This window comes from Euprymna scolopes, chromosome 31 (genome assembly GCF_053919585.1).
Source record: "Euprymna scolopes isolate OS-2025 chromosome 31, ASM5391958v1, whole genome shotgun sequence".
Classification (NCBI taxonomy): Eukaryota; Metazoa; Mollusca; class Cephalopoda; order Sepiida; family Sepiolidae; genus Euprymna; species Euprymna scolopes.
This window is the reverse complement of record NC_136512.1, coordinates 40,278,911-40,295,786: the sequence shown is the minus strand read 5'-3', so window position 1 is coordinate 40,295,786 and position 16,876 is coordinate 40,278,911. Positions and strand designations below refer to the sequence as shown.

General features: G+C 32.9%; 1 protein-coding gene across 12 annotated transcripts in view; it reads left to right on the top strand.

Annotated features, from left to right (window-relative positions):
- Positions 1–16,876, top strand: part of LOC145255699 (agrin-like) — a 2,182,525-nt gene that overhangs the window by 392,779 nt on the left and 1,772,870 nt on the right. For 8 of the 12 annotated variants that reach the window (XM_080114284.1, XM_080114276.1, XM_080114283.1 and 5 more), the window contains exon 3: positions 14,809–14,829. The exons of the other annotated variants lie outside the window; for them this stretch is intronic. In XM_080114284.1, coding sequence (XP_079970410.1) covers positions 14,809–14,829 — 21 coding nt within the window. The remainder of the gene's footprint in view (positions 1–14,808; positions 14,830–16,876) is intronic. 12 annotated transcript variants of the gene reach the window in all.

Genomic DNA, 16,876 nt, shown 5'->3' with positions numbered 1-16,876 from the left:
TTGTTATTTGTTTATCTTTTACGCTAAATTTTGTTTTAGTTGGTTATTGATTTTGAATTGCTTTTCTCTTCAGTTTATTTCCCTCAGGCTACCGGGTTTCCGCTGATATCATGAAAAAACAAGTAAGAGCCTTCTCATAAGTGGAACTTCGCTGGTCTGTATTTTTAATATATAGAAATCTATATACATACAGGGCAGTGAAAGAAAAAAAAATTATTCAGTCGAATTCACCAACAAGTTTTGAGAAAAAATGTTGTAGCTTTATCCGTGTCGCCCGTTTCGTAAATACATCAGCGATATTTTGTTCTGATGATATGTAATTCAAAATAATGGATTCCTTTTTTTATCTCGTTTTTTTTATGAAATGGTATTTTATATCTATATGCTTAGATCTTTGGTTGATTATCGTGTTCTGTGCTTAGACTATACTGGCTTGATTATCACAATTAATTACCACGGGGCTTGTAATCAATTCTGGCTCTAAAATAGTCTTCAGGATATTTTTAAGGAAGTGTGCTTCCTGGGCCGTGTGTGTGAGCGCGATAAATTCTGCTTCACACGTAGAGAGAGATACAATCTGTTGTATATAGATTTCCATGAAATAATAGGCCCATTTTCTGAGAGACTGAAACAATATCCAGATACACTCTTGCAATCCTCGTCGTTTGCCCAGTCTGAATCCGAAAAACCTTCTAATTTTAGGGGATTTCTTGATTTTCTAAATACTAACTTCTGTTCTTTGGTTCCTTTTAAATAACGTAGGACTTGTTTAGCTCTGTTTAAATTCTTCATTGTCGGTCGTGATAATTTTTGTGACAGTTTTGTTACTGTATAGCATATGTCGGGCCTGGTTGCAGTCATTAAATATATAAGACTACCTATAATTTCGCGATATTGTGTGTCATTTATTATTTCAAATTCTGTGTGTATATTTTATTAATATCATTTTCGACCGGTGTAGAGCGTTTCTTGCACTCTCCCATTCCAAATTTTAATAGTATTTTGTCGATGTATCTCGATTGAGTCATCGTAACAAGTCCTTTGCTTTGAGTAAATTCTATCCCCAGAAACCAGGATATTTTGCCAAAATCGGTCATTTTGAATATTTTACTTAATTTGTTCTTAACATCAGTTAACATTATGTCACAATTTGATGCGATTAAAATATCATCGACCCACAAAACCAAAATCAGTAGTTTATCGTCTCTGTGTTGGGTATATAAACAGGGGTCTACAGCGCATTGTCTAAATTGTTGTTTAATAATATAATCATGGAATACTGTGTTCCAACACTGAGCACTCTGCTTTAGACCATATAATGACTTGTTAAGTCGCCACACGCTATTTTTATTTTTCATTATAAATCCCTCTGGAGAGGTAATATAAATTTCACAGTCTATTGGGGCATTCAAATAAGCATTTTTTACGTCCATTTGATGGATGTTTAGGTCATATTATGATGCGACTTGCAGTAAAACTCTGATTGTCGTTAGGTTTGTGGTCGGTGAAAACGTAGAAAAGTATTCTTTACCGTAAATCTGAGAGCACCCCTTATCAACTAAATCTTGCTTTGTGCTGTTCTACGCCTGATGCTGTACTCTTTTTTGTAAAGACCCATCTGGTAGAAATAACATGTTTATCTCTTGGGAGAGGCACTACCGTATAGGTATCCTTTTTGATTAAAGCATCTATTTCTTTTTTCATGGCTTCAGTGGAAGCGTGCTGGGCCCATAACCTCTAGAAGTGTAAGCCATTTTGAGTTTCAGAACAGTTTCAGATGGTTCGCTGTTACACACAAGTTTGTATTTGCATTCCATCAACTCCAGTAGGCAACTTTTTGATATCAGGAATATTGCAGTGTCCAAGAATTTTATGCCATGTCTGTAGATCATGGCAGGCGGTTTTTGATGGGACTACGCTATTTAAATAATATAGTCTTCCATTTTCTTTAATGTCAAATACAGTTCCATTCGGGTATACCAGTTTTGTTTTATTGGGGCTAAAGTTTATATTTGCACCTTGTTTTGTGGCAGCTTGTACAGAAAATATATTTTGCTTAAATTTTGGGATTAGAAGAGCGTTTTCTAGAATACAGAAACACAATTCACCTTTATTGTTCTTTCGCGAGATTTTCGCATTGCCTCTTTTCAAAACGATATCATTGACTCGACTCCCGTCAGCTAGTTCTACAAAACGATTTTGTGGCTTAAAGTTGGGATCAAAATTGATAAAATCAGATTCCTTTGTAATCACATGTGCCGTGGCCCCACAATCGACAAGAAAATTATTATTGCTTGTTGACGCATCAAATGTACACGAAAATAAAAATGTATTTTCGCTAACAGAGCTCTCTACATTTTTAATGTAGTCGCCATTTTGAATCCTGTATCCACATTGGAAATTATTGTGATTAGGTCAGTTTAGTGTATAAAAAATAATTTTGGGTTTTCCTTTCGATAAATAATGCTCTCTCAATATGTTTAATGCTTTGCAGTCGTCGTCCAGGGCTTCTCTCATTACCAGTGATAGACTTCAGTCATCTAAACACTGTATTAATTCCGCAAAGACAGTTGCGTTCTTTTCAATGAAGTCGGGGTCGTTTCTGTTTTCAGGTTGTATTTCCAGTACTTTGTGTAGCTTTTGGATTCGTAGATATCCCAGAAATTTAACTTGCCACAATTCGAATTTTGATTCGGATCCATCGAAATAAAGACGCACGCTGGGCCCATAACCTCTAGAAGTGTAAGCCATTTTAAGTTTCAAAACAGTTTCAGATGGTTCGCTGTTACACACAAGTCCTGGGAGGTGACTTGTTTGTAGTAGAGAGTTCCACAGAACAAAATATTCTTACCGTGTCGAAACCCGGGAAAAGAACATGTGAAATTGCTCCAGAAAAGGTTTAATATTTATGAAGCAGTTCTGGTTTCTAATTGGTTGGAACGTGAATTTATTTGATTCGTCAGTTCTTAGCAGCATTGTTTATAAATAGAATCGTCCGACTGTGTGGGATCATACCCCATTAGTGTTCCAAAATATTGCAACAATATATATATATATATATATATATATATATATATATATATATATATATATATATATATATATATACTATTTCATTTACTCACATAAATTAATACAAGAAGATATAATTTTATGCGTGAATTTACAGTATTAACTTCAATAGTGCTCAATGCGTAAGTAGAGCTAGGTAGTAATTTATGAAAATATATAAGGCAATTAAGCTACATTTCGCATTTCATCTTCGTGAGAATTCATAAGCCAGACGAATTCTCAAGACGATGAAACGTGGAATATTTTGTGTAACTTAATCGTTATATATTTTCATAACGTATATATATATATATATATATATATATATATATATATATATATATATATATAAACAGACGTACAATTTCAACAGAACATAACCAACCAAAATTATTAAACATTTTACTTTTCATGTTTATGAACTTTCAGCAATTGTACCCAATCCCAATGAAGATGCCTGTTTGATAACGGGCGTGTACTTTTATTAGTATATATTAAAGCATAGCTGATGTGCAGAGGCGCAGAGGTTGTTCTTGGCCTTCGGGCCAGGAGCGGAAAAGGAAGTAATCAGTTCTGGTCAATGTGGGGGCAACCCTTCATATCAGACAATTGATCAAAGTGACGGACAATCATTTTGGATTTTGAAAGAACCGGTTTTGGATTTTTACACATCTGGTCACTGGAACAATGCTTTAAGGACGAGGTAACCGTTAAGTCTTGCGCGCGGTTATGGGCACTGATGTCTGTCTATTTATCTATCTGGCTCTCAAATAAGTTGAGACGATTATGTCGCTCTCATACTTAGTTAATTGTAAATTATTCTTGTGATATATTTATTCTTTTCTCTTAATAAAACTCCATGTCCCCAAACAGGTCTTTATTGTTCATATTGTTATACGCACAACAAACTAACCCGACGACGATTTAAAACAGCGAATGATGACTTGAATCCTGGTAAAAAAAAAATGCTAACAGGATAAAGAAATGAATAGATTCACAACATAACCCCGACCTTCCCAAGAAAAGTAAAACTTTACTCCCTCATCATAGAATTCACTAAACACTGATTATCTACTGCGAAAGATTTTTCCTCTGTAAGTACCCTCCTGCTCCCTGTTTCCACAGCTGTATCAACATGCAAACATTAAATGTCATGCGAAGTCGTCCAACTTGCCACTAAAGTAGCCTCCTATAAATCAAACCCTTATCATAGTCGATTCTTATGCGTCAGTGGCTTATTTAAGGTTGACTAAAGTAATAAACAAATTTAAATTAAAAAAATCATCTAACAATATCTTTTATTAGTGTTTGTAACCATAATGGACATATGTAATGCAGAAGGCCTCTAATTCCGCGCCATACTTGTGGCGTTTTAGCTGGCTTAATTTATAAGAAATAAGTATCAATATTAACATGTCTCACTGAATATTGTGTTCTCATCCAGGATGTAAACAATGCTGTTAAGTCGCTGGTTGTGGAAAAGAAATTATTTTTCCCATTTTATTGCTTGCATGATTACACAAGTAGTTTCTATGGGTATAGACTGATATCACACGCACATCTCTTTCTTTCTCTCTATTATATATATATATATATATATATATATATATATATATATATATATATATATATATAGTAGGTTATAAAATATATATGGCGATTAAGCTATACTGAATAAGTGGATGAAACGCAGAATATTCAGTGTAGCTTAATCGCCATATACATTTTATAACCTACTAACTAGCTCTATCTATGTATTGAGCACTTTTGAAGTAAATACTTAAAGTTTACGCATAAATCTATACTTTCGTATATTAATTTTATGTGAGTAAATTAAGTAGTTATATATATATATATATATATATATATAATGATAAAAAGATGGATAAAATCCAATTGTAGGTCATTAACTGAAATTGTGCTTTCTTATTGTCATATTTGTTTCTTGGTGTTCTGCGATGTCGCTTTCTGTTTCTGAGTCTGTCATCGTTTGGTTTCATACAATCAATGTATATCTGTATTACATATTTATGTGTAACATTTTACGTTTGTTTTATTGTGTATTTTTCAACCCGTATCCTGCATCTAAGTGTATGTTTATCAAGTTCTTATCTCTTATTATGCCAGTACTTGTTTTCAGATTCGTCATTTTATATCTTCATAAATTTAGCATTCATCTCTATTACTTGTGTACCTCTATTACCTATAATTTGTATTAAATTAAAATGGAGATCTTTCGTGAATAAAAAAAATGCTCTTTAGACTATGTGTATATGTGTGATAACGTAAAATTATTTTTGATCGATTTTTATAGCAATCAAAACTCGTCAGCAAAATGAAGCTCAGTATTCAAATCGTTAAACAATTGTTTAAAAATTTTTAATTGAGTTGTACGTAAATAAATTGTCAGACCAAAGTTCTATTATACTATGATGTTTTTGTTAATTTCGTAGCAAAGTAAAGCTAACGCGTGTTTCTAGAAGATTTAAAAACATACTTTAAATAAATTCAACTAGTAAACAGAAACTCCCGTTTTCAGACAAAAATCTTCAAATGACGACTATTGTAGCTAGATGTGTAACGTTATCGTTACATTTTAACATGGGCCCAATGTTGTGTATGGAAGTTTCATAAAGAAACACAGGAAAGAATTTCGGCAAGGTTCGTTTTTTTTTTCGTTTAAAGAAAAAACATTATCGGACGTTTTTACACCAAGCTGCCTGACATGTATTTCCCAAGCCAGCGACAATATGGTCGCATTCTGACTTTTCTTCTCGGGGTCAATTAACAGTTTCTTAGTTTGCAGTTAGCTGTTATGTCTGTAATCTATTCCACATTATCTGGTCGTCCGAAAATCTTGTTATAAGTTCGGAAGATAAATGAGTCCTGCATCTTCTGTGAAAGTTCCTGTCATTCGCCACGTGTTAAAAGAAACTTTGTCGTATTGACACTTGCTTTTTCCTCTCGACTTTTCTTTTCCTTCTCTTCTTCATCCTGCTGTGACGTCATGCTTACGCCACGGCATAGTCTTTGCATACGTGGCAGTGGCTTTGTTACATACGTTGGTATTCAAAATACAATAGTTAGATCAGTTTAAACTGTGATCAGCAGTTGGCCATTTTATATCTATCTGTTTAAGCTCATCCTGACAGTGAAGGGAATGATAATGTTTATATTCTTGTGCTTACATTCACATTACTAAGAGACCTGTATTCGAATTTAATTTTCCCATTTTACAACAAAATTTTTGGCTTGCTTAGAATTTTTCCAGAGCACTGATGATCAGCAAAGAGATTTGGACGTTAGTGTAATCTTGATTTGATATGTGGCATGCTCCATAGCATTTGTAGGACAATTTCGGACAACTATAGCGTCTTTTGGCTGTATCAAGATATACGCTAACATTTAATATACAATAAAGTGTAACAGTAATGTTTCAGCAAGGGTCACCAGTTAGCAAGTGCTAACTAAAAACATAAACAGAACTTTTGTAAATGAAAAATTGGAAAAAACAAAATTTTATAGCAGTACATTTTTAGACAGGAAATAAGAATTTAAAAGTTACTTTCAATCAGTAATGCAAACATGTGTTTTTGTAAAGAAACCTGAGTAAATAGTCACAAGTCGAAAGGTTCATAATGTGAATAATATGTGTATATAAATTATATACGCATATGAGTATTTGGTGGCGTGGCGTTGGGCATGTGGATTGATTTACCTTGTTCTTGCTAGTGTGCGTATAGTTGTAGACAGTAATTTATTTCTGTTTGCCAAACTTTCGTTAATGTGTAAGAGCGTATGAAGAAAGCTGGTATGTGAGCCATTGAGTCCCTTTTTTTGACTTGCTTCCCATCTCACCACTCAAGCACATGGGGAAGGAGGTTAATGAGAGTACATTCTGAGATCTATCCGTATGGTCGGCTGGGGAAGTCGCTGTGTCTCTAGCTTCCCAAGTTTTGCTTTATAACAGTTTCTAACTTTGAATTGGCTTACAATGTTGACATAGATTTGCTACTTTAGAGGTTTGAAATGGATTTTCATTGGTTAAAACTACTTTGATTTTACACATTCCTGTGAAAACTTAGTTGATTTTGGAAGTGATAAAGGGAGAGAACTCCAAAAAAGCGAAGGAAGAAAGAATGTAGCAATTAGAGCAATTTGTTTTTTTATTGTTCGTATGAATCACTTCGCGATTTAGTCACCACAAATAAACCATCATTTAATTTATATTCTCTGATAGAGCAATTCGGTCATTTGCACCAGCGTGCCTTGCAGATACACAAACCTAGCTATCTGTTACATTTTCTCAGGCAATCATGTGTTAGCCAATGAAAATTAAGTCTGATGTATATACGTATTCTCTCTCCCTGCTAAACTCAATCTCATAAAAATGGCCGTTAAGATATGAATCCGAACGTTAGAAAGAAAAAACGCACCAGGCTTTGTACATTAAAAAAGGATTGATATGAATATCAGATAAAACTTTATAGCAATAATAAATAATAATAAATTTGATTTATCTTAACACTTAACTACAGAAGTGTATTAATATATGCGATCTTTATCAATATATGAGGAAATACATAAGCATCTCATATAATAATCTATATAATATGTTAAGCATCATGTAATAATCTATATAATATGTTAAGCATCACGTATTAATCTATATAATATGTTAAGCATCATGTATTAATCTATATAATATGTTAAGCATCATGTAATAATCTATATAATATGTTAAGCATCATGTATTAATCTATATAATATGTTAAGCATCATGTATTAATCTATATAATATGTTAAGCATCATGTATTAATCTATATAATATGTTAAGCATCATGTATTAATCTATATAATATGTTAAGCATCATGTATTAATCTATATAATATGTTAAGCATCATGTATTAATCTATATAATATGTTAAGCATCATGTATTAATCTATATAATATGTTAAGCATCATGTATTAATCTATATAATATGTTAAGCATCATGTATTAATCTATATAATATGTTAAGCATCATGTATTAATCTATATAATATGTGAAGCCGACGCTTTAACATAGGAGTAGCTGTATAGGCATCTTATATTTCTAAATATATAAAGGCAGGTCTGTGTATATAATTATATATAGAACTTAATGATATTTATTATTTAATTATTGGAATTCTTTTAAGATGAGTAATTTGTATATTTTATTTATTTGCAAACTATTATTCTCATCTTTTATACTTGTTGTTTCACGACGTTTCGACCAACTATTCCTCTGACCTTCATCAGGTTGTTAACCGTGGCGCAGTGGATAGAGACGTTGAATCTCTACAGTTCCGGGTGAGCATTGTTTGGAGACAGCAGTTTCAGTCTTACCCAAAGCCAGTCACCAACACATGGTGAGACAACAACAACTATGGAAGGCAGTAATTACTGAAGATACAGTTCAAGATTCAGCATTCCTATCCCGTCGCGGTTAACAACACTTTTCAAACATTTTGGATGTTCATTACATGTTATCAATAATCATTAAAGACAAATTAGGCAATATTCCTTAGAGTTCAATTTGTTTTTAAGACCCATAAATCTAATATTACATATTCGATATTTTCTAGAATCAAGATCATGTAATGGATTTTGATCAAAATTGGAATAAGGATTCTAGACATAAGGTCTAGTAGCATTATATCTTGATTTTAATCTTCGTAAGAAGATAAAACTGCTGTAAAACTCTTCTATAATCAATTTTACTTATTCTTGTAGTCCACACACACACACACACACACACACACACACACACACACTAGCAGGCCGTCCAGCGTTTCCAGGTCATAAAATACGCATAAATATTATATTTTAATTAATGCAGAATTTTTATTTATTATAAACAGAAATACCGCAGGTATTAAACGTAACATAAAATTCCTTTAAAAAAATGAAGTAAAATAATCGGAAAGAAACTGAGTATTATATTTTTTATTTATTTATATTTTTTCTAAACAATGCACTTTTTGTAAGTAAAAAAAAAAAAAAAACTCAAGCTCAGATCGAAACCAAAACGTGGGTCAAGTACGATAACCATTAGACCAGCTTGTTATGATCTTTAAAAAGTGTTTTCAAACCTACTTATTCTTAACATAATGTGAACGATTCACGCATGCGCAGTTGTGAAACAGTTGAAAACAGATAAAAATCCAACGCCCCCACCTCCTCACGTACAAACTTTTCAGTTTTAACTCTTTAACAGCCCCTTTTTCCGAATGAAAACTGATTAAAAAGTTTTCCACATTTTTAAATATCCTGTATACTCAATTTCAAGTCTTTAGATAAAAAATTCGTTGGGTATATACATTAAGAAGTGTCATTAAACACACACACACACACATTATCACTTTATATATATGTATTAGTGTGCGTGTTGATTAACATTCCTTTTATATAGAGTTTTATTTGTTAATGTATGACAGAAATAATATTAATGGTCCACTACAAAGCTCCCTACCTTTTCCATAGATGTGATATTTTTTTTTGTTAATAGATAAAACTCGTTATCTTCTATAAAAGCCGGAACATTTTCCATTCAAAGCTTGAATTAATCTTTTCTCTTTGCCTTCTTTCTCATGTTGGCTTCCTTTTCATGTTGGCTCTTTTTTCATGCTTTCATTTCCTGGCACTCCTTCCTCTCGTTTCTCTTATTTTCTTTCAACTAGTCTTCCTTATCAGTTCTCCTTCACTGCTCCACTCCCCCTTACATTCGCTCTACATTGCAGCTCCCTCTAGTTTGTCTTTTTCTCTCCTTCTCTTTCCGATTTTTTTTATCATTGATGAAATAAACCAACCTTCTTCATATCCCCCCCATACCCATGACGCCTCAATAATGTTGTTTCATTTCTTTAAATTTTGTATGTCAATACTCTGTATTGACTTTGCCTCAGGATCAACCTAACTTTTATAAGAATGGACTTGAGTTCAACAAGTTTTGTCCTTTCTTCTGGCATTCAACAGTGTGGTATTAAAGACCAAAAACGAATAACTCTTTGTTTTAAGTGATTTTATACATTTATTTTATTTTATATCAACTTATATGTGTATGTTGATGTGTATTTTGGCGTGTGCGTATATATAGATATATATATATAATGTCAGGTCATGTCATATGCTACTGGTACCATGTAACTCAGTACTACCTGCCTCATGGTAAGGTCACTGGCGACTAAACTGGTTCCCCACCAGACTTGTTTGGTGAGGAGGGTGGCTAGTCTCCCTGAAGGATTAAAAACAATACGTTCCAAAGGGCGAATGAACCCCTTTTCAGAGGCAACGGCCAACTAGCACCGCGTGTGTTTATGTGCGTGTGTTGGGGTGGAGAGGACTCCTGTAACCCGTGGTGAAGGCAACCTTTCTAGGAGAAGCAAATCTTTGATTAAAAAATCATAAAGTGGGAGACCAGTACCCGCATTAAGCTGGTCTGCAGTTTAACTTGTTGCTCTTGCTTGTTGCTGGATCTCAACATTTTGAACCAAGAGAGAGTCTTAGCTGTCGTACAAAGCTAAGACTCTGTAACATCATCTGTGTATGGATACTCCCTCAGGCATTTGTCTATAAAAGTGGTCCTGTGGTGATGGAAAAATTGTGACGCATGGAGGTTTGAAATGCTGGAAGCATGTAATAATTGATCTCAATGACCATCTTCAGTGTCATGCCTGCTTGAGTGTGTGAATTCACCGGTAGGACTAAAAAAGTCATTTTTGGGCTCACGGACTTTAAGTGTCTGAGGGAGTGGCACTCGTCTGACAAGACGTTGCAATCATCATATATATATATATATATATATATATATGTAATTAATTATAAATTATCATTTGTTTTTCCTAGAGACACTAGTGTTTCATGCTTTGGCAATCATCAGTGCAAGAAGTGACGACTTCCCTTGGCCAAAGGATTCGAACCCCTGTAACAATGTCACTTTTAGCTCTGTTAGCGAGGACCTAAACCCCTAGGAAACCATTAACCGTCGCGAAATAAAGGGAAATTTGAGCATTAATAAAGCTTATTGTTAATTCAGTCGATCTTTAGTGATCGAGTCCCAGAAAATCGCAATCTCACAATAAGACAAATTGACCGATTGTTTTTATTTCCCAAACACTGTTCAACATTAAGAATTTATTTCTTAAAGAGGTGAAATAATTATAAATAATTAGTTTATACTTATAAACATTAGTGTTTCATTCTTTCGCAATCATCAGTACAGGAAATGTCGATTGATGCTGGTTAAAGTATTCAAACTCTGTAACGAAACCATCTTTGGCTTCGCTAGCAAGATAATTATTTTTGATAAATATTACTTCACATGTCGCATAATCTTCAGTGAGAATCTTCCACTGGTCATCTGATTCGAACTTGAGTCCCGGTCACCATTGACACTAATAATCCAATGTCCTAATCATTACAACCACCATGACAGGCATTTGAATGAGTAAGAGAAATAAATGCTATTTACCCTCAGCAGCATAGTCGATCTCAAAGATTGTTCCATTTCCAAAGGAAAGAACTTTACATTTTAGCTTAGAAATCTTTTCATATTTTCCTATGGGGTGTTCAGCCATTGCAATAATAATTAATTATTATTAATAATAATTAATTATTATTAATAATAATTAATTATTCAAGCCTCTTTTATTATTTTTTTTTCACTCAGATATTTACCTGTATGTCTTATTTTTTTCATGTGTATATTTGTATGTATGAAGTTACATATGTAAAACAGGACGGAGAGAGAAATTAATAAATAAAGTAGAAAAGAATGGTCGTATTAAAAAAAGTAGGGCGTGGCTATGAAAAGAGCGACGTGGCTATTAAAACGAGGATGCGCCTAAGGGATAGAAAAGCTTAATCATATACATCTAATTGAACTGATTAAATCTAAAATCGAAACATAATTGCATTCATGTGGCTATTCAATTTACTATTTATTAAATATAAAAATTCTAAACTCAATTGGAAATACGTATTTTAAGAAGACGAACTCATATTGTTAGATTGACGAAGCAGATTTTTATGTACATTTTCTTATTAAAACTATAGTGTTATAGTAATAAAGGAAATTATGATTGACTATAAACACTCTAAGAGAGGAATGCACTTATCATAAATATATTAAAATATGGAACTTTATATGCAACTTTCCTTTGAAAAATTGTTAATGAAAATTAAATATTGATAAGTTAAATGTTGGATGCCTTTTAATTATTCTAAGTGTTACTGGGAATTTTTTATACACTGATGAAACATCCTCGTGAAAATCGTGTAATGTATTGTATATTATGAAAATATATATTTTTTAGATGAACAGGAAAAGTGTTTTTGAAAGAAATAAGAGCTTATCTTTGAAAATCCGTGGGTTTAGGATTTATTTTATAATATTTTTTTACATTTTTGACGTATTAATAAATATTGAAATTTATTTATTTTCATCACCGATTTATCTTGTGTCATATATAAACTGCGTCAATCGCTTTATTGCAGATTAGTAAAATATCAATATTTCACTAAGTATACGTCACAACAAAATGAAAATTATATCATCAAACGACTGCTTTAAGGTTAGTTATTTCCAAAAATTTTATTCAAATTCATGCGATATTCACGAAGTTATGACATTTTATTCTTTATCGTGGAATTTCCACTGTCCATCGCTTTATTGCAGGTCTCTTAAAATGTTGTCTTAGGACAAAAAATACAATGTTTTATCATGCAAACTTTATTTTGATTATATTTTTCTGTCAATGACTAATAAGAAAAAGCACATCCTATGTGCTAAGCTTCAAATAAATGAATTATTTATCGACATATTCATCATTTTTTAAATAACTTAAAACAACCTTTTGTCCCTTGGGGAAGTCAATTGTTTGAAAGGAGTTATGGCTTTAGCAATTCAACTATGTTCTCCACAAAGCATTCATTGAAGTAAATTTCTCTCCTCCCTCATAAACTCCTCTTTTTAATATTGACCAGAGATATTCAATAGGATTAAGGTCTGGAGAACACGGTTGTCAGATCATGAAAGCTTCTTCAGAGAAGGCCATAGATTCAGGGAAGGCTGCAGTCGTTCTAACAGAATGGGATGGTGTATTGTCATGCATAAAAATCATCTGAAAGCAACGTGACAGTAGAAGGTAATCTAGCCATGGTGACAAATGTTTATCCAAAAAGGATGTGTACGCATTGCTGGTAAGTTTTGCACCCTCTAGAACTCAGAATAGTCCAATCAACTTATCCCGAATGATTCCCACCCAAAACATGATGACTCCACCTCCTCGTTGGCGATGAACTCTGTAAGGGGTTGGAGTTCCATTTGAGTTCCAAACTTTGGCCCATCCATCCGGACCGTCAAGAGTAGCAAAAATCTCATCCGAAAAAAGGACATTTCATGTAATTCTGTGCCCAAGCCTTTCGGTTTTCCCTATGTTGTTTGCTCAATGGAGGCCTTGGAATAGTTTTGATGTTCCTTGCCATCTCATTCAATACATTACATTGTGCCTGTCTAGATCTTGGAGCGATTCTAGCTCTTGCAAAAATGGAAGCACTGGTGCTGTTTGGGTTCCGGTTGACTTCCCTACGAATTTTACGAATATCATGATGTGAAAGGTTTCTCCAGGTGCCCTTATCCTTTCTGGATTTGGTGTTGCGGTTGTTTACGAATTTTTTGGAAAATTGAACATTTAAGAAATCTGAAAAAATGTTGGACACAAATTGAGAAAACTTCGTCCATATTAAATTCCTTGTTGCATATTTGGTCTCAGTAACAATTACAAACAGTGAAAATGGATTTCAGCTAATTAGAACCAGAATCCAAGATGATGAACATGAGCCATTTCACTTTATGAAATTGCAGAGAAAAACACAAAAGTTAACCATGACGGAATAGCCAATGCATAATACAGTGCCCGTTTGAACACATTTATAACATGGCGTCCAAAACGTTACGCAACTTTCCTTTTACTTTCTTTATAGAGTTTTTTTTTACGTTAATGAATCATCACTTACCAAATCCAAAAGCCACACGAGGATAAGGGTTAATGAGATTGTCGGTTAGGTGATGAACAATGCAAGAGAGGTTTGTAAATAAGTGAAATGGTCAAAATTTGATTACTTAAGAGGTCGACTCGAAAAATATTTGTTGACATTGGACTTGAAAACAACCATGTTTTAGTTCATAGAGAATTAGTCTCATTGCAATAAGTTCTGAAGATGAGAAATTCTTGGAAAGAAACTCCATTCATAAAAATTCTGTTTGGTTTTAGGTATACAGAGGAAGAAATGAAAATGTGTTATAGTAGTGGAAATAATAAAAGTTCTTGCTCTGAATGTTGTACCAAGGAGGAACCAGAAATTAGAGCTCTTGTTCTAATATCTGGCTTTATCGACATATATACATATATACGGAAAGATGAAAAAGGAACAAAAGTTCCATTTTCATTTCTTCATCTCGTTAGATATTATTTCTCTTTATACTCATCCAAACATTTTTCAAGTTTCATATAAAGAGAATATACCAATTTATGTTTCATATGAAGAGAATACACTAAGATATGTTTCATATAAAGAGAATACACTAAGGTATTATGTTTGTTTACAGTGATTTTGAGGCAGTATTTATTTTAAGTCATACAATGAATCATAAAAATGATAAATGCTTTCTCTTTATTCAAATAAAACACTATATACATTCTGACCTTTCCTACTTATATTTTTGTCAGATCTTCACTTAGTTCCTATTGGTGAGTAAACTTTCTTTTGCATGTCATCCTATCGATGTAATCTTGATGTTGTTGCTCATATTGGACAGCTTTATTTTTATTTATGCTGAAACCTCCTTTATTCTGTGCTTTGAAGTTTATCCATAAATTAATCTACCTTATTCAAATGTTGTTGAACACTGTTATGGTCTTCATGTTAGAAAACAGTAAGCCCCCTTCTATGCCAATTAGCAAAGTATTATAAAAGAAATATGACATGTCTGTCATCAGCAGAAAATGTTAATTAAAATGCACCCCATCTTTGTAATCAGCAGCAAATGTTTCTTACACTTATTACTGATAGATGACCTTTATAATATATGCTTAAAACATAAAAAAACATAATCGAGACAGCAATCTGAAGTATATAATAAATCTTCACCAAATCTACATTGGTTGGTATAATGCTTAAGCTTAAATAATTTTAGCAAGAAATCGAAATACAAAGAATCTCGCTTAAGCAATGTCTAATGATTGTTCAATTTAATGATTGTTAAATTTAATGGCTTTCTGAAATTTTCAAATAAGAGATTGTGCCCATATAATGCCGATCGAAACCTTTTAAAATATTCCAATGCAATCGAAAGCTATTTAATACTTACTTTGTCCCATTTGCATAAAACGAAATACAACTAAACATAATCTCTATTACCCAAAATACTCCAAAGAAAATGAAAGATTTTTCTATCTATTGTTAAAATTTTGCAAGAAAATAGTTATATAAATTTTCATGAAATTACCCTCCCTGCTGTGTCCATTTGGCATAAAACCAAATTAAACTAAAAAGAGCCTCTATTATGTTTCTGAATTTTTAGTCGCGTGCAAGCGACTCTATAAGTCACTCCATCGGTCTGTCGGTCGGTCGGTCTGCCGGTCTGTCGGTCTGTCCGTAATACTTTTGTGCTTGGCCTTTTTGGTTAAGATCAAAGGTATGTTGTTAATAGATGCAGTTCTTAGCTTTTAAAGCTTTTTTTGGCCTTTTGGCCAAGATCAAAGTGTAGTATCTTTTCTTACTACATGCTGTACTTATGTTAGTAACTTTGTGAAAAAAGTGGGGGATCACTTTTCTGTGTTAATTTAATATAAAATGATCACCCATTTTACAACCAGTTAGTCTCAAAGCCATTCTAGTCATTCTCCAGATCATTCAAGTTGTTTTTGAAGGATTCCAGTTATTTTTTAAGCATTCAAGACATTCTTAAGGTCATTCAATTCATCCTTAAGTTCATTAAAGTCATTCTAAGTAATTTACTTTTTATTTATTTAAGTCATTTCAGCCCATTTTTCGGTCATTTTAGTTTATCTTTAAGAATTTCATGTGAATCCTACATTCACGCATTCATTCATTACACGAGAGCATGCAACTAATGGCTATCGGCCTTGTTTAGATGAGAATTGGTTATTCAAATTATTTGGATTCTTTGGGCTACTGTTCTCATCTTGTTGTATAGAAATTTTAAGTAATTTGCAATTGTATTTTCAGTCGCCTACACTGAAGATTGAACCTTCAACCTTCAGAAGAATGCGACTTTTGCAGCTAAATTTTTCAAAATACTCAAACTACTACTCGACTGGTTCTTGCAAGGACTTCTTCTACATAGTCATGACTGTGAATTAATAAAGGTACCGTTTGAAATTATGTGCAGATTCCTGAGTTCAACAGAAAAATTATCGAGTTTCACAAGATACACCTGAAGAAGGTTGAAACTTACATCCAGTGAAATGTTGTGAAAATCACACTCAAGACGAGAATGGTTTTCCGAAGAATCCAAATAACATGAATTGCCTTTATTACTCAGCTTTGCACATAACAGCTGCGTTCTAAAATTTATAATGATCCATTAAATAGTTTAGAAGTGAGTCCTAGACATACAAATATACAAACATACACACATTCCTAACTTTATATAAAAATATGGTGTGTACAGCATACTATGTGATGAATGTATACTTGTGTAGATATTTATTGTTATGATAATAAAATCATTTATTATTTCTACACTCCAGACTATTTGCTCAACTTCATATG